Source organism: Yamadazyma tenuis, chromosome 4 (assembly GCF_029203305.1).
Source record: "Yamadazyma tenuis chromosome 4, complete sequence".
NCBI classification, from domain to species: Eukaryota; Fungi; Ascomycota; class Pichiomycetes; order Serinales; family Debaryomycetaceae; genus Yamadazyma; species Yamadazyma tenuis.
The window spans coordinates 574,544-595,347 of NC_089464.1; the positions used below are offsets into that span (position 1 = coordinate 574,544).

At 38.4% G+C, this 20,804-nt stretch overlaps 9 protein-coding genes and 1 non-coding gene across 10 annotated transcripts; 5 read left to right on the forward strand and 5 right to left on the reverse strand. All coding sequences in view use genetic code 12, as the record gives it.

Annotated features, from left to right (window-relative positions):
* Positions 1-204: 204 nt before the first annotated feature.
* BMT3_1 (beta-mannosyltransferase Bmt3) lies at positions 205-4,988 on the forward strand (the record flags this gene model as incomplete). The annotated part of the gene is made up of 2 exons (XM_006684368.2): positions 205-2,615; positions 3,008-4,988. The coding sequence occupies 2 exons, from the start codon at positions 205-207 to the stop codon at positions 4,986-4,988; spliced, it is 4,392 nt and encodes a 1,463-aa protein (XP_006684431.2).
* Positions 4,989-5,155: 167 nt separating this feature from the next.
* Positions 5,156-8,230, forward strand: BMT3_2 (Protein of unknown function (DUF3589); the record flags this gene model as incomplete). The annotated part of the gene is made up of 2 exons (XM_066158059.1): positions 5,156-6,800; positions 6,822-8,230. 2 exons carry the CDS (start codon positions 5,156-5,158, stop codon positions 8,228-8,230), a joined length of 3,054 nt encoding a protein of 1,017 aa, XP_066014156.1.
* A 286-nt stretch (positions 8,231-8,516) lies between these two features.
* On the reverse strand, positions 8,517-8,588 carry PSN45_003341. Its single transcript has one exon. It is a non-coding gene; the product is annotated as a tRNA-Glu (tRNA).
* Positions 8,589-8,911: 323 nt separating this feature from the next.
* On the reverse strand, positions 8,912-10,720 carry ATG18 (autophagy protein; the record flags this gene model as incomplete). The annotated part of the gene is made up of 1 exon (XM_006684366.1): positions 8,912-10,720. One exon carries the CDS (start codon positions 10,718-10,720, stop codon positions 8,912-8,914), a length of 1,809 nt encoding a protein of 602 aa, XP_006684429.1.
* Positions 10,721-11,000: 280 nt separating this feature from the next.
* PSN45_003343 (uncharacterized protein) lies at positions 11,001-11,960 on the reverse strand (the record flags this gene model as incomplete). The annotated part of the gene is made up of 1 exon (XM_006684365.2): positions 11,001-11,960. One exon carries the CDS (start codon positions 11,958-11,960, stop codon positions 11,001-11,003), a length of 960 nt encoding a protein of 319 aa, XP_006684428.2.
* A 401-nt stretch (positions 11,961-12,361) lies between these two features.
* Positions 12,362-13,459, forward strand: PSN45_003344 (uncharacterized protein; the record flags this gene model as incomplete). Its single annotated transcript, XM_006684364.1, has 1 exon — positions 12,362-13,459. One exon carries the CDS (start codon positions 12,362-12,364, stop codon positions 13,457-13,459), a length of 1,098 nt encoding a protein of 365 aa, XP_006684427.1.
* A 126-nt stretch (positions 13,460-13,585) lies between these two features.
* On the reverse strand, positions 13,586-15,559 carry PSN45_003345 (uncharacterized protein; the record flags this gene model as incomplete). Its single annotated transcript, XM_006684722.2, has 1 exon — positions 13,586-15,559. The coding sequence occupies one exon, from the start codon at positions 15,557-15,559 to the stop codon at positions 13,586-13,588; it is 1,974 nt and encodes a 657-aa protein (XP_006684785.2).
* A 527-nt stretch (positions 15,560-16,086) lies between these two features.
* On the forward strand, positions 16,087-17,706 carry SNX41 (Sorting nexin-41; the record flags this gene model as incomplete). The annotated part of the gene is made up of 1 exon (XM_006684363.1): positions 16,087-17,706. The coding sequence occupies one exon, from the start codon at positions 16,087-16,089 to the stop codon at positions 17,704-17,706; it is 1,620 nt and encodes a 539-aa protein (XP_006684426.1).
* Positions 17,707-17,796: 90 nt separating this feature from the next.
* Positions 17,797-18,945, forward strand: RPN9 (26S proteasome regulatory subunit; the record flags this gene model as incomplete). Its single annotated transcript, XM_006684720.1, has 1 exon — positions 17,797-18,945. The coding sequence occupies one exon, from the start codon at positions 17,797-17,799 to the stop codon at positions 18,943-18,945; it is 1,149 nt and encodes a 382-aa protein (XP_006684783.1).
* A 119-nt stretch (positions 18,946-19,064) lies between these two features.
* PTM1 (Membrane protein ptm1) lies at positions 19,065-20,759 on the reverse strand (the record flags this gene model as incomplete). The annotated part of the gene is made up of 1 exon (XM_006684362.2): positions 19,065-20,759. The coding sequence occupies one exon, from the start codon at positions 20,757-20,759 to the stop codon at positions 19,065-19,067; it is 1,695 nt and encodes a 564-aa protein (XP_006684425.1).
* Positions 20,760-20,804: the final 45 nt, after the last annotated feature.

The following is a 20,804-nucleotide window of genomic DNA, read 5'->3' on the forward strand; positions in this document are numbered from 1 at the left end:
GGCATTCAAGCACAATATACAGAAAGACACAAATATCTTCACTTTGTTCTCTCTTTCACTTTTCATCTCTTTTGTAATATTGTGTCGTTCCCTGTCGTTCCCCACGATTCTCACTCAGTTTTTTTTCTTGCGAAATGCTAATGATTTTACACATCTCACTTTGGCCACTCATCCATATATTATTATCCCTAATATTCATAAACAATGCAGTACGTGGGGAAAGTAGGCGGTTACATGTACAACCAATGGAACTCGTTGAATCCTGCCACCCTACTGGGAGCAATTGATATCATTGTGGTGGAGCAACCAGATGGGTCTCTCCATTGTTCTCCTTTCCACATTCGATTTGGAAAGTTCCAAATCATCAAACCCCTGCAAAAGAAAATTGATTTCTATGTGAATGACACGAAGACAGATCTTCCGATGAAGCTAGGAGATGGTGGTGAAGCCTTCTTTGTGCTTGAAACAAACAGTGATAACTTGATATCCAAGAGCGCGTTGACATCACCAGTTATTTCACCGGCTTCCTCTCCTGAAGTATCGCCCAACCTAACACCTGCTCCATCGTCCGGATCCACAGAGGCGGATACTGACTTATTGACCGATTTGGATGGGTTTGATTTGAATACCCCTACAAAAGGTGCGGTTCGACCCTCCAGTGTTTCTAGCGCTGAAGAGCTTGCTGGTGACATTGAAAACAGAATTAAATTGACCGATACGAAGGCTTCTTCGCCTTCATTTTCACCTGAAAGAGGCCCTACACCTACCCCCAGCATTAATTCAAAAATTGCTTTTGAAAAAGCCAAAAAAGTCACGCAGAAATTGAATATTCCCTCCAAAATAGATAATAATGGGGATTTGGTTCTTGATATGGATGGATATAAACCTAATTCCCAGAAAAATATTGACAACTCGGATGAACTTCTCAAGAAAATCTTCATAGAAGAATTAGAAAAATTGGGCCAAGAAGTGGATACTAATGAAAACCTGGTAAGTATGTGGGACCAAATCATACAAATGGATGAAGATGGTAACATTCGGATCTCGAATTTTGATGACTATGAAAACAGCGAGGAGCTTTCAATGGCCATCAGTGAGCAGTATGCTCAAGCAATTGCCGAACAACAGCAAGACTTGACTAATAGTAGCTTGAATCATGACGATGAGAAGACATACTTCAAGACATTAAGATTGACATCAGAACAATTGAAAAAGATGAACTTGCAGTATGGAGAAAACAAGTTGATGTTCAAGTTGAATCAAGGAAACTCCCAAGTCAACTCCAATTTGTATTTGTGGAAGGCATCTACCCCAATCGTTATTTCTGATATCGATGGAACCATTACCAAATCAGATGCATTGGGACATGTATTAAATTTTATTGGTAAGGATTGGACCCATCCTGGGGTTGCCAAGTTATTTCAGGATATCTCCAATAATGGGTACAACATTCTCTACTTAACCTCTAGATCGGTGGGACAAGCTGATTCTACAAGAGCTTACTTGCAAAGTATTGTCCAAGACAACAACACGAAGTTACCATCTGGCCCTGTTATTTTGAGTCCTGATCGGACAATGGCAGCTTTAAGAAGGGAAGTGATTCTTAGAAAACCAGAGGTGTTCAAAATGTCTTGCTTAAATGACATTCGAAGTCTCTATTATAACACAAATAATTCCAAGAAGGACGATCCTAATGACGCGCAGGTCAATGATAAAACTCCGTTTTATGCTGGATTCGGAAACCGTATCACTGATGCCATTAGTTATCGGTCAGTCTATATTCCCAGCCATCGGATTTTCACAATTAATCCTGATGGAGAGGTTCATTTAGAATTATTGGAGCTATCAGGAGTTAAATCATCATACTTAGGGATTGGTGAATTGGTTGATCAATATTTTCCTCCTATCGGACAACTTGGAAACTATTCCAGTTTTGTCAATTCGAGCCAGTTCGGATTGAAATCTGCTGAAGAAAGGTTCAACGATGTCAATTACTGGAGAGAACCTCTTGATTTGACTGATTTGACTGATATAGAAGATGACGAGCCCATTCCAGAACCAAAATCTCCTAGCATTCTATCAGTGCGGTCCTTTAACCTTGATTCTGGAAGTTCCCCACCAGAGAAGAAGGAACGTGAACAAAGAGATAGACCTAATTCGATTTCGTCTTTCACCTCCCCATTGAAAGGGTTCATGAACTTCAACAGAAGTGGACCTGATGACTCATTTGACTACGGAGACAATGGGAGTGATGTAGAGAAACTCGACATTAATGATGGCACTAGTGCAGCAGTTGGAGATGACGACCAAGATGACTACACAGAAGAAGAAGACTATGATGAAGCTGAAGATGATGACTACGATGAGGCAGAAGATGACGATTACATCGACGAGGATGATGGTAATGACGAGGATGACGAGGATGACGACTATGATGAGGATGACGAAGACGACTACGAGGATGAAGGTGATTATGAGGGTGACTTAGATCATGAGGAACCCCATGTAGAAGGGAAACCGGCAAATGTAACGTCAAAATTGGCTGTATCGGAAGAGCTTGAACCTGCTGCACTGAGGATAACAGTGACGACCGCTGCCGAAATGGTCAAAAATATGTCTCTATAAAACAAAGCAAATATATACCAGCTCAGAATTGCAAGCAAACAGTTTCTTACCACAATGGCAATCCACATTTTTCATCTGAAGGATGAGGCATATATGATTTTATTAAGCCTTGATACACCCTCTCTAATTTAGTAGCTTGTCTCCCAAGACCCAGTCGACGTATCCTGCCATTCTGAAAATATATTTATAGGTACAGTTCAATAGTTTTAGGTTTCTCACAATTTACCAAAGATCGACCATTCCCCTTTTTAACGCATTTTTTTAACGTTCCTTGGTTGACCATGTTTGTTACTAGGTTGGATAACCGTAAGCTCCTACTTCTATGTACGGCAGTTTTGGTGACCCTTTTAACAAGCGGATCATATTTTGCACTTAAAAATAGTTTCTCGATTGCTGATGCGCAAGAACATTATCCCCCTGGCAAAACCCATGATCCTGGAAAAGATGGCGGAATCGTTGGTTCATCAAAAGGAGGTTCTACTTTAGGAGATACTCAAACATCACCTCCAGATCAGACTCTAAAATTGCAGATTTCTAAAATATCAGACTTTGACACAGATAACAAAATTGTATTGTTTCCCAAAAAGTTCCCCCTTACAGATGATCAATTAAAAGACTTCTATTCTAACCGTCTTGCAGGGTCTAAGCTTTCAGAGACTGTTCAAATTGCCCGATTCAATAACAATAGGAGGGAAGACGATACTACTAAATCGAATGCGGTTGATTATATTTCCATGAAACCTGAGTCATACCATGGACACAAGATCACGGTGTTTGACAGCAGAGCCGATATCAATGGCGACACTGCTAAGTGTGATGAAATTAAGAGGGAGTTATCTGTTGATATTACTGACCTGAAGTTGCTAAAAACAGATCTTGAGTCGATTCTTCGGACTTTCCAAGATGGTAAGTCCCCCTACTACAAGGAAATGGAACCCTACTTTAAAGCAGAGCTTGAAAAGCAGCTCCAAGAACATACGATAAACAAATATTGGTATAGGCTAGCAGGAACATCGGTATGGTTGTCGGAGTATGGGGTTCATATGATGATCTCGAGAGTTATATATAGCCCAAAAGGTTCCCGAAATCAACCAAGAATAAGTTTGACCTACTGCCAGGTTTTCAATGAGAAATGGCAAGAATTGAAAGATGTGGAATTGGTGGTTCCTTCCAATGATCCAGAGAACATCTTTTCGCAAGTGGATTTGGATGGAACATTCTTCACCAAGGTAAAGTATCCGGGGTTTTTGGCTGTTCCAACTTACCAGAATCCTGACATGACAGACCACCGATTTTATGGTCCGGAGGATCCCAGGCTCATGGTGATTCAAAATGAGCATGGATACGAAGAGCCTTTGATGGTGTACAATTCGTATCATCGGAAGATAATCGAACAACAGTTTGACGGCGAGACCAAAGTTGTGGCTAAACTTGGATACTACCGGTCCATGTTCTTGTGTTTCCCCTGGCAGTTTCAAAGAGGTAAAAGAACCATTGAAGAATTGCCTGATATTAAGCTGGACGGGAGAATTTACAACAGAGCTATTGAGTTAAGGCGGAAAGGCATGGAAAGATTGGAGGTGCAAAAGAATTGGACTCCATTCATAGACTTCGGGGAAAGACAGGCGTTCCGTCATGATAAGCACATCTACTTCGTTTACCGGTGGTCCAACTTGGAGGTACTTCGATGTGAGATAACGGGCGCAGTTGGAACAACCTCAAAGTGTGAGTTTGTGTACCGGATGGACGATGGCTTGGATGCTGAAACTCCAGTAGGACCTGTGAGAGGTGGAACAGAGATGATTAACATTAACTCCTTCAGTTCTGAGTACGACTTGGGTGATATACTTAGTTTTCCTGAGGACTCTGAGGTGTGGATTGGGTTTGCAAGGGCTCATCTCCAGGATTGTGGATGTGGGGAGCATCTCTATAGGCCCAATTTTGTGGTTCTTATGAAAGACTCAAAGTCTGGATTTTACAAAATTAACACAATTAGTTCTTTTGTATCATTAGATGTCCCTTCCATTGGGTGGAATCTCGACAAACCTGACGAGTTGTGTGTTGAAGGTCGAGCAAACGTGTTTATACCTAATGGTATAAGCTCGTTATCTGTCAAGCAATCTAAAGATGGATCATTTGAAGATTATTTGACATTATCCTTCTCATTGTCAGATGCAACAGTGAATGTCATCCACATAAGAAACATACTTAAATCGGTACTCGGTTCCTTGGTGAATAACAACCATGGTTATTCCAATGACAATGTGGACTGCGCAATAATAGGATCCAATCAATTTTGTCACGATTTAGGTGAAAGCGTAAAAGTTACAAAGGCACAGAACCTGATTAAGAATGATCATTAGCCCTCAATTATCAGTCCACTACAACTGAATGGCTAGCAAAATTAACCTGTAGGGTGAAAAAATAGTTAACCACATCAAGAAAATAGACTAAGTAGTAAGCAAAATATAATGTTCGAAGGAACGCGCACGAGGAAAAAGTCTGACATTTGAACGTATAATGATAAGAAATGTGGATTAAGAGGAAACATAATACGGCTCTCCTTGCTATAACCCTTTTCACGACCCTTATTGTGTTACAACTAGCAAGTTACAATGATGAAAGAATAATAGGTGATTTCAAGTCAGCTTATCATCGAGGTACAAACAGTTTTTCCAACCTCTTGAAGAAGAGGATCACCAAAAATCAGTTGATCTTCCCCGTTGAGTTTCCTATTAAGAACGAAGAACTACGTTCCTTTGTTAGTCAGAGTAAGACCTTCAACTTGAAGGAATTCAATAATCCCAAGATATTCAAATATGACAAAGTATCGTCTCCTTTGACTTCAAACATCATTCACTCGAGTTACCATGATCACCAAATTGACTTGTATAATGATTTGACATCCATCGATTTGAATTTGGAGGAATGTGACAGTCTAAAAAATACAATAAGTGTCGAAATCAACACTCCTAGCAGTGTGGACGTTTCATTGCATGAAATCTTGTCCAAATTTTTGGAAGAATATGAAACCAATCCTTACTACAAGGAAATGACTCCATTTTTTTTAACTGAATTGAAATTACAGTTAGAATACAATGTAATCGATCACTATTGGTATAGGTTGGCTGGATCGTCTGTTTGGTTGGAACAATACCAAGCTCATTTCATGATCTCTAGAATCCTTTATACTCCAAAGGGACAAAGAAATCAACCTCTGGTGAGTTTAACTTATGGACAGCTATTTGACAAAAATTGGAAAGAGTTGGTGAATACCAAGATTATAGTTCCTACAAATAACCTCAATACTAAACCAAAGAAGGAATCACAAGATGGGTCTCCTTCAGCGGATGCTACCGAAGAACAAAAAGAGGAAGAAAGACATTACAAGATTATAAAGTTTCCTTATTTCTTGCCTATACCCTTTTGGCATGACTATGATGATACCGAAGGTAAGTTTTATGGTCCCGAAGATCCGAGATTAATGTTGGTCAGAAACAAAGCAGGATACGATGAACCGCTCATCATCTTTAACGCCCATCATCGAAAGTTAACTCATTTTGATGATGATACTGACGATCGGATATTGTTGAAAGCCGAATTCTATAGATCGATGTTCATTTGCTGGCCATGGCAGTTCCAAAAGGGTAAGAGAAACACCGATGGATTCTCTGATAGAGTTTATGATAAGAACTATTACAACAAGGTTGTCGAATTAAAAATGAAAAACCAACCCAGACGTGGAAAGCAAAAAAACTGGACTCCTTTCATAAGTGTGATGGAGAGAGAAAAAGATGGCTACGATAAATACGTGAGTTTTGTGTATCGATGGGCCAATTTTGAAGTTTTAAACTGTGACTTGATATATGGATCTGGTATTTGTGCATTTACATATCGTCTTAGTCCCTTTTTGTCCACTAGAGAAGTAGTGGGGCCTTTAAGAGGTGGAACCGGCTTGGTCAATATTAATGGTTTATTGGGAGATAGAGCTAAGAAATATATCCCCACAGATCGAGAGGTTTGGGTTGGTTTGGCAAGAGCTCATTTGGATAGTTGCGGGTGTGGGAAGAACATGTACAGACCCAATCTAGTGGTGGTGACTAAAGATACAATTCATGAAAATGAAAAGTTCAAAAATCAAAATGGTGATTTGGAATACCGGGAAGTGGACAGGAGTATGTACAAAATAAGTCAAGTAAGCTCCTCAATTTCGTTGGATATCCCCATCATTGGTTGGGATTTGCTTAATCCCCAAGATGTGTGTACTGGTCCTAATATTTTGATACCGAATGGGATCTCCAACTGGGACATAATTGACATCGAGCACGGTGATGATGATTTTGAAGATTATATGACATTGTCATTATCGATTTCCGACTATACCGTGCATAGAATCAACGTCAAAGGATTATTGAAGAAGCTTATACGAGTGAACGATGGCCATATCTTTAACGAGATGGTTGACACTGAAAATTTAGAAGGTTTCAACAATGACAATGTTCTTTGCGCTTTGAAAGGTTCTGCCGAATTCTGTTACCAGTATGGACTCGAGAATTCTAACACTGAGCCACAAATTGGAGACATACATAAAATCTTTGATGACCAAACATTTGCTTCTGAAGAGGAAGAGGAGGATTTCAACTTGGAACAATTTCAAGAATTTCGAGAGGTGGATAGAGATGTAAGTGCTTACGAAAGAGCGTTATACCTTCAAAAAATACATGAAGTGTATGGGGATAAACCTAGGTATAGGCCAAGTGTAACCCCTCCTCAAAGACAAACGTCTCCAACTAAGATTACGGGAGCTAAACCTGATGAAAATACTAAAGGAAAAAGCAAATTATCAGGTGGAACAAATTCTGGGGATGAAAAGAAGAAGGCTGAAAAAGACACATCCAAAACTGGTAAGAAGCTAACACCAAACAAGCAAAGTCCTCCTAAAGGGGCTACTAAGTCGAACGATGTCAAGAAGGCATACAAGATGGCTGAAAGCAAATCTAAGAATACTGAGAAATATAAACCAAGTCAACAACAACCGAAAGTTGCCACAGTCGATGATACTTACGAAGACGGATACGATGATGCTGGGTACGAAGAAAAATACACTGGTCTGAAAGAATCTCTGACCCAATCCACCCCAAACAAAGGTGCGAGTTTGACGAAGAACAATAAAGAATCCAATAGTAAGACCGACCCCAACTCCAAATCTGCAAAGAAAACTGACAAAAAGCCATTGTGGAAGCTGTTAACTGGTAAGGAAGGCTCAGATCTGACAAAGAATAATAAAGGGTCTAAAAGTAAGCCAAATACAAGCTCTAAAGCACCCAGTAAAGGAACGAAATATACTGACTTCAAACCAAAAGATAAAGCATCAAATAAGGAAGAATTTGACAATACGGCAGCACTGAAGACGAAGAGTGAATCAGCAGATTTGAAAAAGACTTCTTCGAAATCAAAGTCTAAGGCAGAGTTGAAATCTGAAGTGAAAGAAGAAGCAAAACCAAAATCTAAGGCAGGGTCGAAATCTGGAGTGAAAGAAGCAACAAAACCAAAACCAAAACCTAAAGCTCAAGTCAAATCGAAGCCTAACTTTAAGCAACAATAGGCTAATATATAGTCTGAAACCGACTTCGAACCCAACTCACAAGTATGTTGAGTGTAACATTGAACTATCCTCATATCCTATTATTAGTGTACATTAAGTATTTGAACATGAATATATATACTAACGGAATTCAAATTCAATATCTCATCTCAATTCAGGTAATTTAAAGAGCTATCTAGATTTTAGTGGGAATAGGATAGTTGCAGGACCCACAAAGGTAATAGGTTAAAATACTGATTCCTTCACTCTCCGCCCCACAAAAATAAAGAGCGAGAAAAAAAGAAAACTCCGACACCGGGAATTGAACCCGGATTCCAGCATGGAGAGTGCTATGTGATAGCCTTTACACTATATCGGATTTTGTTATCGTAATATTAATTTACAATAATTATATTGTAGTAAACCTAAATAATCCTATGTTTCACGTATTTTACATTGCGAAACATTCTTGTATCATATTCAGCTTGTTTGAGTTAACATTGAGGGTTTATTATTATTTTATTCTGATTTGTTTTGCATTCCACTTTCAATCTCTTAAATTGCGACCCAAATAATTTCGGTAAAATTCACAGCTTTTCCTTAGGATACAAACCCATATTCGTCTTCAAAAAGTTCGACATATCTATGTACAACTACAGATAGACCAAACTAAATATTAGCTTCACGATAGCTCATGTACATTCAATCTAATAAAGAATACTGGTGTAATAATATACAGTCACCCCCTCTTTCAGGATCCAAACCATAAGTATAAGAAATGCCTTCAGAGGTTACCACATTAATATGTAACAACTTCATGTTGAGTAAGTCTTTGGACTTGTCAATTTCAATTTCTATGTCCTTATTTTCTGAGTTTTTTGTTAAATACTGCTGAGGCACCAAGTCCTCTTGTAACTCATTATTCATTGCAGCAATTGCCTTTACGTCTTTACCAATGCTATTGATCTTAATGGATGCAAAATGCCGGGTGGGCTCAAGAATAGACGAGAACCTTGAAGGTAGGAAATCACCCATTTTTTGAGCAGCTTTTCTACCCAAAGTTTGAGACGATCTTCTGATAATTCGAGCCATTGATAAACGGGTTTGATCTACTATTGGTTCAGACTTACCACCACCTCCATTGTTCAACGAAGGAATATCCTCATTGGATAATCCACTGTATATGCTAGTGAAGGATCCAGTAGAACTTTCAGATAATTTTCTTTGTTTGGGGATATCCAAACCAAGTGCTTGTTCAGCATCCTCATCAACCTCGTCTATTCCATCTTCAGCATCACTATCGTCTCCATCATCTCTGATTTCATCGTCATCTGGTTCGTTATCATCCACATCTATTTCATCATCATTAGTATCATTAGTTTTTGAGTTTATCATCTTGGTGGCCCTTTTGCTTTCAGCATCTTCTTCCTCGTTTTCTTCCTCAATGGTAGGCTCATTTATCAAGGGAGTTTTTTTCTTTCTTTTATTCTTATGTTTGGCTTCCAACGATTCTTCTTCACCTAATCTGAATATATGAACAGTACCACTTGAAGTTGTAACCACAATAAATACATTATCATTACTGAATTTCAAAGAGAAGATCTTTGTAGAATAGGTTCCTCTTCTAAACTGAAACATCTTCACCCCTGTTAGAACGTTGAAAACTCGTATGATCGTTCCTTTGTCGGAAGCAGTAGCAAGTAATGTTCCATCATTAGATAATGTTAGAGCTGCCAAATTGGACTTATGTGCCTCAATTACCGAAAGGGGCTGCAAAGTTATCGTATTGAATATTATCACATCTCCTACTCGATTAGGAGAGTTTGAAACGGACTGAATATTATTTTGCACAGAATTGTTTCCTCCGTTTGTATTGATTCCATTTACCAATAAAGTATCATGAATAATGGTCTTTGGAGGGGAAGGGTACGCTAGAAAGGTATTCGGGCTATTAGTCATATCAGTATTGGCAAATGCAAAAAGGCCATTTGGATTTGGGCTGGTCTCTATTGTGTGCAACAATTTCATTGTGGAGATATCATAAATGTAGATTTGAGTTTCCAACAACACCACTAATCTTTGTTTGCTTAATTTTATACCTAATATCGTAGAAGGAAAAACCAAGTCACATATAGTTGAGTTCTTTTTGGAATTTATAATCTTTAACTTTCGTGGAGATGACCCCAAGTCTTCACCTAAGCCCACCAATGCCACTAAGCTTGTATTATACAACATTTCAACAAGACCAATCGGTTCATTTTTCACATCCTGGTAGCATTTTTCCACAGAAGGTACACAATTGAATACTTTATAGCCGGTGTTTAGGCCAACGGCCACAAACGTGTTATCTTGATTAAACGTGATATAGTTAACTTGATTGTGTGGCTCCTTTCCTTGAAGATGACTATATTTGCCAGAACTTGCGATGGAAGAATTGCCATCATCAGTATAGTTGTTATAGTTGCTGTATAATGGCGGATGTAGCCCAGTGTTAAGAGAGTTCTTCATCATGATGATGCTCGTCTAGGAGTTGGCTTTCGAAACAAACAAATTTATTTTGTCAAGGGAAAATGAGCGCGGGCAAGTCGACTAGGAGATTGCAAAAAAGTATAGATGACTTGAACTTCAATGTACTATCTCTCTCATAGAGTCTCAGGTGTTGGTTGACCTCAATTTAAGGGTTCTAAAGAGTTGATGGGTATTAGAGGTATCCTCTTCTGCTGGAACAAAAGAGCAGACATTACTGAAATTGTTTATTGAGTTAAGCCTATTACCTTCGATTGGCATCTTTTTAATAAAACTTAACCAACCATTCGACAGACTTATCGAGCATTTCAAGAGTGACATCGTGACCTACTCCTTCTTGATAGAATACTTCCGTATCCGGATCCCCAATTTTGTGCAACAGGCAGAACAATTTACTGTAAGCTGGTGGTACAATAGGGTCGGCACTTCCGTAAGCTGCAAACATCTTGATTCTACCAAAAGGGAAGTTTTCAGACACACTCTGGTCAATACTGCTCACGTATTCGTGGAATGATTTTGGGTAAAGGAGTTTCTGTTCATCAGTGAATTTAAGTTCATCATAGTCTTGTAAGTATCTCTTGGAGCCAGTGGGGGAAACCTTCAATAGCCTGTCAATCATTAAAGACGAAATGTCGGAGCTTCCAATAAATGGGATAATCACATCCACGGAATCAGGATATTTATCAACAAATCTGTGAATGATGTGCCCACCCAAGGAGTACCCGCTAACAACATTGCTGAATTCGAATTTGTAGTCAGTCAATTTTGGAACAAACAGGTCTAAATTCAAGTAGAAAGGTAAGTAGTCCATGATTAATTTCAACTTGAGAACAGAATCATCAATTATAGATACCATGTCCAAAGCATGATTTTTGTTTCCTTCAGCCCAGTCGTTGTTGGCCAGTTTGTTCAAGAGCCTGCTCCCATGATTAGAGACATCAAAGGTAACGAAAACCAAAGGGATGTCAACATCTCCCTTAAGTTTGTAGTATTTATCGGTCATGTAATAGCCCATGGATTCGGTATCAGTATAATTTCTATATCTTCCGTGGATCAAGTAGAGCACTTTGATGGGAATCTTGGTCAAATGAGAAGTTTCTTTCTTAAAATCGAATTGGCTCAAATAGTCTTTCAAAGGAGCTGTGTTGTAGATGTGCACGGGAATTCCGCTGATGAAGGTTTCATTATGGTCAAATCGAGCTGGATCAAATGGTGCTTTCTTCATACTGGCTATGGGTTTAAGAATAGATTTTCCAATGCGGGTTCGGATTTCTTCAATAGTGGAGAAATTTCGAAGCATTTATAGTAAAGAATGTGGGGTGGGACTCATAGATTAACGTAGAAGACGGAAATTTAGGTTCTATTCTACCTAAAACTGTTTATTTTTGTTCCACAAGTACCTGAGTTTGCGCAATTCATGAAAGTTGGCCATTGTACAACAAAAAAGAGATTGGGCCATGAAAGGGAGTCCGTATCTTCTCACCTAGGTTTTGTTCACCTTCATGCATTTCATTTTCAGAACGAATTGTCTAACTATCTGCATCCAGGATCATCTCCAAACACTCAAGTCGCAGTTCAAAAATAAAAACTCAACTTCGCAAAAGACTCACATCAAAAGAAACACACATGTCTCGGCGAAATAATCAATCATCAACCGCCAACTCCACCATCCTCTATATCGGAGGAGTTCCATTTGACTGGGATGAGAATAATTTAAGATCCGTTGTATGTGGGTCAGGGGGTGTTGTAGATGTCCGATTAGGATTCGATTACTCTGGGAAGAACAAAGGATTTTGTTTCATTGAATACATAACGCCAGAAGAGGCCCGTCAAGGATTACGCCTACTTGGTCAGGTATTGATCCACCAGGGTGGTAATAAAAGCAAGAAATTGCGTGTCGAGTTATCCAAAGAAGGTCTTCGAGCTAATAACCAAACTTCGAAGAGACTTTTACAGTTGGACAGAAACTATTTACCGTCCAACGTCGAGCTCCCACAAGAAATGTTAGGTAATGGACCAACCCCACTGTACTATAACCCACAACAGCAGATGGGTGGAGGCGGAAGCCCTGTAAACCAAATAAATCAAGTGAACCAGATGAATCAACGAGGCCAGCAAAACATACAAAATGATCAACAACAGAATTCAGGCTTGTCATCAAGAAATCTACCACAACCTCCAACTTTGCCTTTCAAGGCTCCCGATAAAATCAGCGAAAACTTAAGTAACATACCTCCTGCTCAATTGATAGAGTTGATTGCAAACTTAAAAGGTGTTTTGAGCGGACCCAATGCCAATAGAGCTCCAGATGTATTTCAATTATCACCATACTTGGCGTCGTCGGCCGCTCAAGCATTATTACTTATGGGATTCATCGATACTAACGTCATAAATGATGCTATAAATGCTCCACAGTTTGACTCAACTCCACAAATGCAGAACCCACAACCGGTTCACAATAACCCTCAACAACCTTACGGGGTGTCACCCCAGATTCCCAATGCTACCGGAGGCATTGGTAGTAACGGAATGAATCCAGGCGTTCCTATGCCTTCAAAGTGGCCATTTTTGCCACCATCTACCCAAGTGAAACTTGGAGCCATGCCACCAGAACAAGCTGATTTGATCGCTCAAGTGTTAACCATTCCCTCAGAGCAAATTCCTGCTTTGGAACCAGAGAAGAGGGCGATGGTGACGACGTTGAGAGCTCAGTATTTGGCTTAGATATGTATATACGAACTACTGGCTTAATAAACAATATCAGGGATACTTTGTAAAAAAACTTATATATGAAATGCTAATAGAAGATATCCAACATCAGCAATAATGGTGCAAGTAATAATAATACAATTATTGGACAGAAATCATGAATGAAATATGGCTGTTTATCTCTAGACAGATTTTTGTTCTATCTTCCAGGCCGACTTCTGGTACCTTCTTCAAGTTGATATTCATCTCACAATATAACCATTGAAGGCTACTCATAATTGACAATTCGACATCAAACCCATATGTCTCATCTATAATGTTCCACTCGTACAAGCGTCTTCTCTTTCCATCAAATGTAGGACCTCTACCATATGAGTTGTGGTTGAACATTTCATGAAGTTTGTACTTTGGCCAATTGGCATGCAAAAACATCAAACTAGAGGATTTGAAATAGTGATAATCATAGTTCAGGTGTTCTTTATCATCAGAATTAAGAGCATAATCTGGAACGAATTCTGTAGTCAATGCTATATCCTTGTTAGTGTCTTGGATGTAGTCAACTAATGGATCATACTGACCCATTCCAAAGAATTCATGCTTCCCATTTTTAAGAGGTCCAAATTCCCTGTTGAACTCTTTGACTTGATAATATGGTAAATCTAGTTTGTGTGCAGCCGCAATAAACGTCTCCTTATCACCTTCACCAGCTGCTCCCTGACTTAATAAAGGATAGAAATAGTCAGGTCCATAATAATTGTAATACATGGACAAAACCAATGTTGAAAAATGAACCCTTTTGTTGATCAAAAGTTGACCCGTTTCAGACAGTGCTTCTGGGATAGCTCCCATAGCATCATGAAATGAAATGGGATCATTCTCTCCTCTCTTATCACCATTGAAGTAGCTTGATCTCTCTCTGATTTTAGGATTAACTTGTATGTCGGCAATCGTATAGAATGAAGGTGAAGTTGATCTTCTCCACAAGTCAGGCCAGATGACAAGATGGTGGTTCGTAAAAGGTTCGTTTGCAAACAAAGAGTCAGGGTTCTGGATGGGAAGATTATCAGCATCCAAGTATAACACATTTTCAAATGACGAAATGAGTAATGCAACGTTCTTGTACTGGTAGCCTTGTATGTTTGAAATAAGCTCTTTGGGTAAATAATGAGACATCACCTTACATTTACCGTTAAGAGCCGGGAGAATGTTATTGCACAAATCCACATCGTAGTCAGATTCATGAGGAACAATTAACTCTACTGGCAACTGAGAGCCTGTGGATCTTAACATTTTAATGGACAATAATGCCAATTGATTGTAATCATCACCGCCCAAATACACTATACCATCTCCTTTCATGAACTCATTATATTTTCCAAACTTGAAGAGATCAGGGGGAAATTCCTTCACCATTTTCTTCATAAACGATGCATGACTGCCCTTTAAACCATTTATTTCATTATCATCCAACCTCAAGTAATTGGCTAAAACCTGTTCGGTTCGGACAACCTCTTCCAAGTAATTTTCACGCAAATGGCCGCCATAAAGAGGTATACGACCATCTCTATTGGGATACTTGTCCGTGTCCCTAGCTATACGATAATGGTCATCATTATTAATAGATGGAATTCCAGGCTTACACTGGTCGAGCATCTCGAATAAGTCCTCAAAAAAACGTTGGAAAGCGGACTTGAACTCGTCATCGTATTCAAGTTTGATCAAAGAACCATCCTTTGCCATTTCTATGATGCCTTTAGCTAGCGTGTCAGTGGCATTGGCATAATCGTATTCCTTAATCGATATCACATTGAACCCTTGCGATTGAAGGTCATTAGGATTGGTTATAGGACGAGGAGTATTAAGTTGAAAGGATCTCAAGTCCGATTTCTGTGGGTTGACAAGAGTTGATTCCTGTATTATAGCTAGTTTGGACAACTCATCTATATGGTAAATCCTATTTGACTTAAACTGACCAGTTGCTGCCTTGACCAAATCGAGAGACAGACGATTCAATTCAAAAGAATTTGTGGTGACGTAGACCAAGTTAATGACCGCCAAGAGCAACAAGAGCACCAACACCCTTCGGTAGCGTCTCGCAAAGTCTAGCTTGATCATGAGTTTGATTTTGTGGAAGCTTAAAAAGTCAGATTTGAAAACAAGCTCCGTGCTTACTGCAATTTCGCATTCCGGTTTTTTTCTTCGCGTGTCCGAAGAGGAAACAAGCGAATATTAACGAGATAAAAATAGGTTTGAGAGACAAAGCATTGCTGTGAGAAACTAAGAAACTAAGATTGGCTCTGTTACTCAAAATACAAGTTCGACAAGAGAATGCTTTAGCTGAAGTTTTATGTCAATTAATCTGAGTCTCTCAAACTTGAATATCATTTCCGTTGCAGTCGTAGCAGGCTACTCAAAAGCAGATCCTTTTGTTTATAGTGCCACGACATACACATGGGCACGACATGCACATGGTCGTTTACCAACGTGCGAGCTTTGAAGATTTAGGGACCTCACACGACTTCCGCGCCAGGGGCTTGATTCTTGAGCATTCGTGCTTTATCACGTGACAAATCCACCTCTCATCACGAGAATCTTATCGCGACAGCCGAAACATATGTTTATCTGAGTGCGTGAAGGATAAGATGGACCATCCGTTCGATATTGAGCAGGACAACAATCCATCCCTCTATGGTAATTCCTTCCAAGATGATCAGTACTTTAACAAGTCATTGTCAGTTCTGTCTACACTACACAAACTTTTGGCTTCATCCACATTACAAATAGAGATTGCTCAAACCGAAAAGCTTATAAACTCCAACATCATAGTTTACTTGATAAAGGTATTCGACTCCGAAACTACAGATCATATAATTGTAAAGCGTCGGTATAGTGAGTTTAAGTCCTTTCGGGACAACTTATTGAAGCTTTACCCGACAAAGTTGATTCCTCCTATCCCTGAAAAGCATTCACTACTCTCATATGTGTTAAATTCTATCAATGCAAATAATGAAGTGGAACTAATTGGCTTCAGGAAGAGATTTTTTAACCAGTTCATGATTGACTTAATAGCTGTTCGATTCCTCAATTCTTCTCCTTTTCTACAGAAATTCTTGGACCCAAACTACGAATTATGCTGGAATAATGCATTAAACGAGCTGCCCATAAGCAATCTACCCAAAAGCCTTTTACTATCTAATCCCTTAGATCCAACAGATCAAAATGGTCTCTATTTGTTACTACCCAAAATTAACAGCTTTCATAACAACAATTTACTGGAGTTGTATAAACTCAACTTGGATCCATTGAGCCACATGAATGATTCTTTATTGCGATTGAGCAATCAAATAAATTTTGCTAAGTTCCCAGTCAACGAGTTTGTCACTATTCCGACAAATATCATCAATTTTGAGACGTACATTCTTCACAACCTCAAAATCTTGAAGAATCTTCACAAGTATAATGCTGGTCATATCAAGAATTTCAAATTGTTATTGTCAATAATGATTAATTTGGGAGGCAATTTGAACAACTTTTCCTTGGAGATATATGAGCTAAACACTCACCTCAGTAACCTTATTGAAAAGTTTGGATCTATCATTGATCTTAACTTTTTGAACTTTGAAAACTTCTTGTTTGAGAACTTTATACCCCATTGGCACGAAACTATCACTCAGCTTTATCAATATTTTAACATTGCATTAAACTTGCTCAACTTTTACAAGTATAAGATTTTGCAATTTAAGATCCTTTTCAACACGAAGTTTGCAATCTTTAACCAATTGACCAATTTGAATACTTCTTTGAGTGTCAATGATTTAAACCATTTGAATGAGTTAAATTCACCCTCCATTAATAATTTGGTTAAGAGCTACCAGTCTAGAGGACTGTTACGGACAAAGAAGTCTTGGTTTAGAGTATTCGGAGGTAGTAATGCCACTGCTGCTAGTAGTCTACCCTCTCCAGCTTTGTCAGCCAAGGCCAACAATTCTAGTTCAACACCTTCTACACCCGACAATCCTGATGCTCGGATAAAAATTGAATACTTAGAACGGGAATTGAATAAGTTGGATCAGTTGATTGATTTGATGAATCATGATTTAGTAAGTTTAACGAAGGAAATCGACCATAACTTAGGAGAATTTGCCAAACTTATTGAGAAAAAGTGGTTGGAGGTTTTTCTAAATTTTATACAATCCACCAAACAGTTGTTCATTGAAAATTTGAGCAATTGGCAGGAATTCAAAGATGCTTTTGAATGTTAGCATGGTTTCTATATATATAAGTTCGCATCAAATTCTGGTTCGCGATTTTCTAAAAAAGTAGTTCGTTTTGTTTTACATCGAGTGGCAATAATGTCGGCAATGGATATTGATAATGATATTTCCACAGTGTTGGGAAACATCAGGCAAGAAACAGAAGTTGAAGAATTGATAAACTTGACATATCAGTTAGAAGATTATTCGGAAAGAAAATTATGGCATCAATTAACCATCACTTTGGAAGATTTCTTCAAGATCTGTTCAAATGATTTGAAAGTGCAGTTATTCAACCAATTTATAAACAGATACACAAAGAAGCTTAACGCCATCAGATTGACTGATTTATTATTACAGGCTTTTAGCGATGACAACGAAGTATGCCTTGAAAATTTGTTGGAATTGAAGTCCAAGGTCAACGAAGATTATGAGAGTTTGGTGTACATAAACCTCCAAATTTCTAGATTTTACATCTTAATTAACAAGTTGGAAGAAAGCACTAAGATTTTGGACGAATTGGAGTCCAAATTCAACTCCATAAATAACGAGTTTAACTCCAAAATCAACTCCGCCTACTATTTGACTAAATGCCAGTACTACAAGTACTTGGAAAATTACAATTCATTTTACTCCAATGGCTTATTGTACTTATCCACGTTAGACGACTTGGACAGCATCAACAAATTAGATTTTGGATTTGATTTGTCTATCAGTGCTTTATTAGGTGACAAGATTTATAACTTTGGAGAGTTGATCTTACATGATATCTTGAATAGCTTGAAAGATTCTGATTACGAGTGGTTATATGATTTGATCATGTACTTGAATTCTGGTAACTTGAAAGAATTCAACACCAGTTTGGCCTCTAGTTCAAAGAAATACCCAAAGTTAGAAGCACATGAAGTATTCTTGAAGCAAAAAATTATCATAATGTGTTTGGTGGAATTGATTTCTGTCAAGTCAACCTTGAATAAGCAGTTGAGCTTCAAGAAAATTAGTGAGTTTACAGGCGTGGATTCCAATGATATTGAACACTTAATAATGAAATGCTTCTCTTTAAAGTTGATCAAAGGTTACATTAACCAAATCGATGAGGTATTGACCATAACCTGGTTACAGCCAAGAATTCTTAACTTAGACCAAATCAAAACCTTGTCCGACCATCTCGACAATTGGGATAGTCAAGTTGAAAGCTTATCCAAACAGGTGTTCACTAGCGGGGGGTCTGTTTGGGCAGGTGTATAGATTGGCAGGATCATAATAAAATAAAGAGATTTTTAATCACGTGTATGTTTATGAAAGATATATACGTAGGTTGTGTCTTCGGGCTTCAATACCCATTTTTAATATTCTGAGGGGAGCTATTATTCTTGATTTTTCCCTCTCAATCTGTCATCGCTATGTCTATCTTCTTCATCACTTTCATCACCCAACTCAAACAAAGTATTACTGTCAGTTCTCTCAACCGGTTGGTGATGATCATGAGCCTGTGCACTTTCGTAGCTTGGTGGAAGAGCACCGTTGACATCTTCTCTCAATTCAAAGCTGTCTCTTTCACGAACTCGAGCATCTTCATCATCGCTATGACTTAATAACGATAAGTCATCCAATTCGAATCCTGTTCCAGCATTGTTTTCATCGTTTTCTTCAGTACTTAATTGTTGACTGACTGCCAACATATAGCTTGTTTCAGTTGGTCTCCACAACCAAGCAATACCCATGAAAATGATGAAGTAAATAACACTTGGGGCGAATTCAAAGATGAAAAAGGTACTCTTCCAACTCTGTTCAATGAGCTGTGTAGTTGACATGCTCAAGAAAATGAAACTAGCAACAAGTATACCAGCAAATGTCAAGAAGAAAGATAAAAATATGATCCGGAATAAACTTTCATATAATTTCAATTTGATCACTTGTCTTTGCTTGTTCAAATTGGCAGTAGTTTTCTTAATTGAGATCAAAATCATGGCATAATAGATACACAAAGTGACTGTAACAGGGATCAATGGTAGTAATGCTAACAATTCATCCGATGAATCATCATCAAACGACGAAGTAGAGTTGATGGAAGCAACAGAATCATTGTAGTAACTGGAAAACAAGTATAATAAAGAGGCGACAAAGTGGAACCCAGCTAGGATTTTACACTTCAACATTATCTTTTTGTCCAATTTGACCACCACAACTCCATATCCTAAAGCAATGCAAAGCAAAAGGAAGAATGAAAAAGTCAATTTCAAGGAATTCAAAATCGACAAGAATGCCATGTAAAAGATAACAAAACCCGACAGAGGGTTTTTGGACCTGTTCAATAAATCATAGTATGACCATACAACCAAAGTATCAAAGGTCAACAACCCCAACATGGCCAAAAGATAACGTTGCAAAGGCAAGATTTGATTCGCCTTTCTCTTCTTGAAGAATTGGAATCCAAACAATCCAATGGCAATAGCATATAGTAAGGTCAATATTCCATATGCTGGGAGTTTGGGAATTTCACTGGCACTCAACTGACCAAAGGCATTTTGAAAATTAATGATCCCATTATATTTAATGGTTTCATCTTCCACAAATGTAGAGACACAGTAAAATCCAGTTTCGTTAATCGGATAAGAAAAATTTGCCTGGCCCAAATGTGTCAATTGGTTCGTTAAAATGGTATTTTTGGTACTGTTGTTATTGATAATGAATTTGCCCTTCTGCTTTTGGTCACAAATACCCAAGCTGTTAATAGCCGTATCATCGCAAATATATTTAACTTGGCCATCATCGAAATGGTAACCAATGCTGTGAAAATCTTGGTACTCGAAAATAATGTATGTCATCTTGATATCTTCAGTGTGTGGTTGTTCTGAAATTTTCTTGTTCTTCTTATACTTATCTTTTCCGAACCTTGACAACTTCAAGTTGATTTGAGGCTTGTAACTTCCACCCCAATCATGCTTAGAATACATACCCACACAAACCTGTGAATTTAAACTATCGTCATATACAGCTCTATTAGCTGCACATCCCAAAAGCAATTGACAGACCAATAATAACGGTATGAGGACTTTCATATTTCAGCTAATAGATAAATCGGCACAGTTGTTGAGGAAGAATTA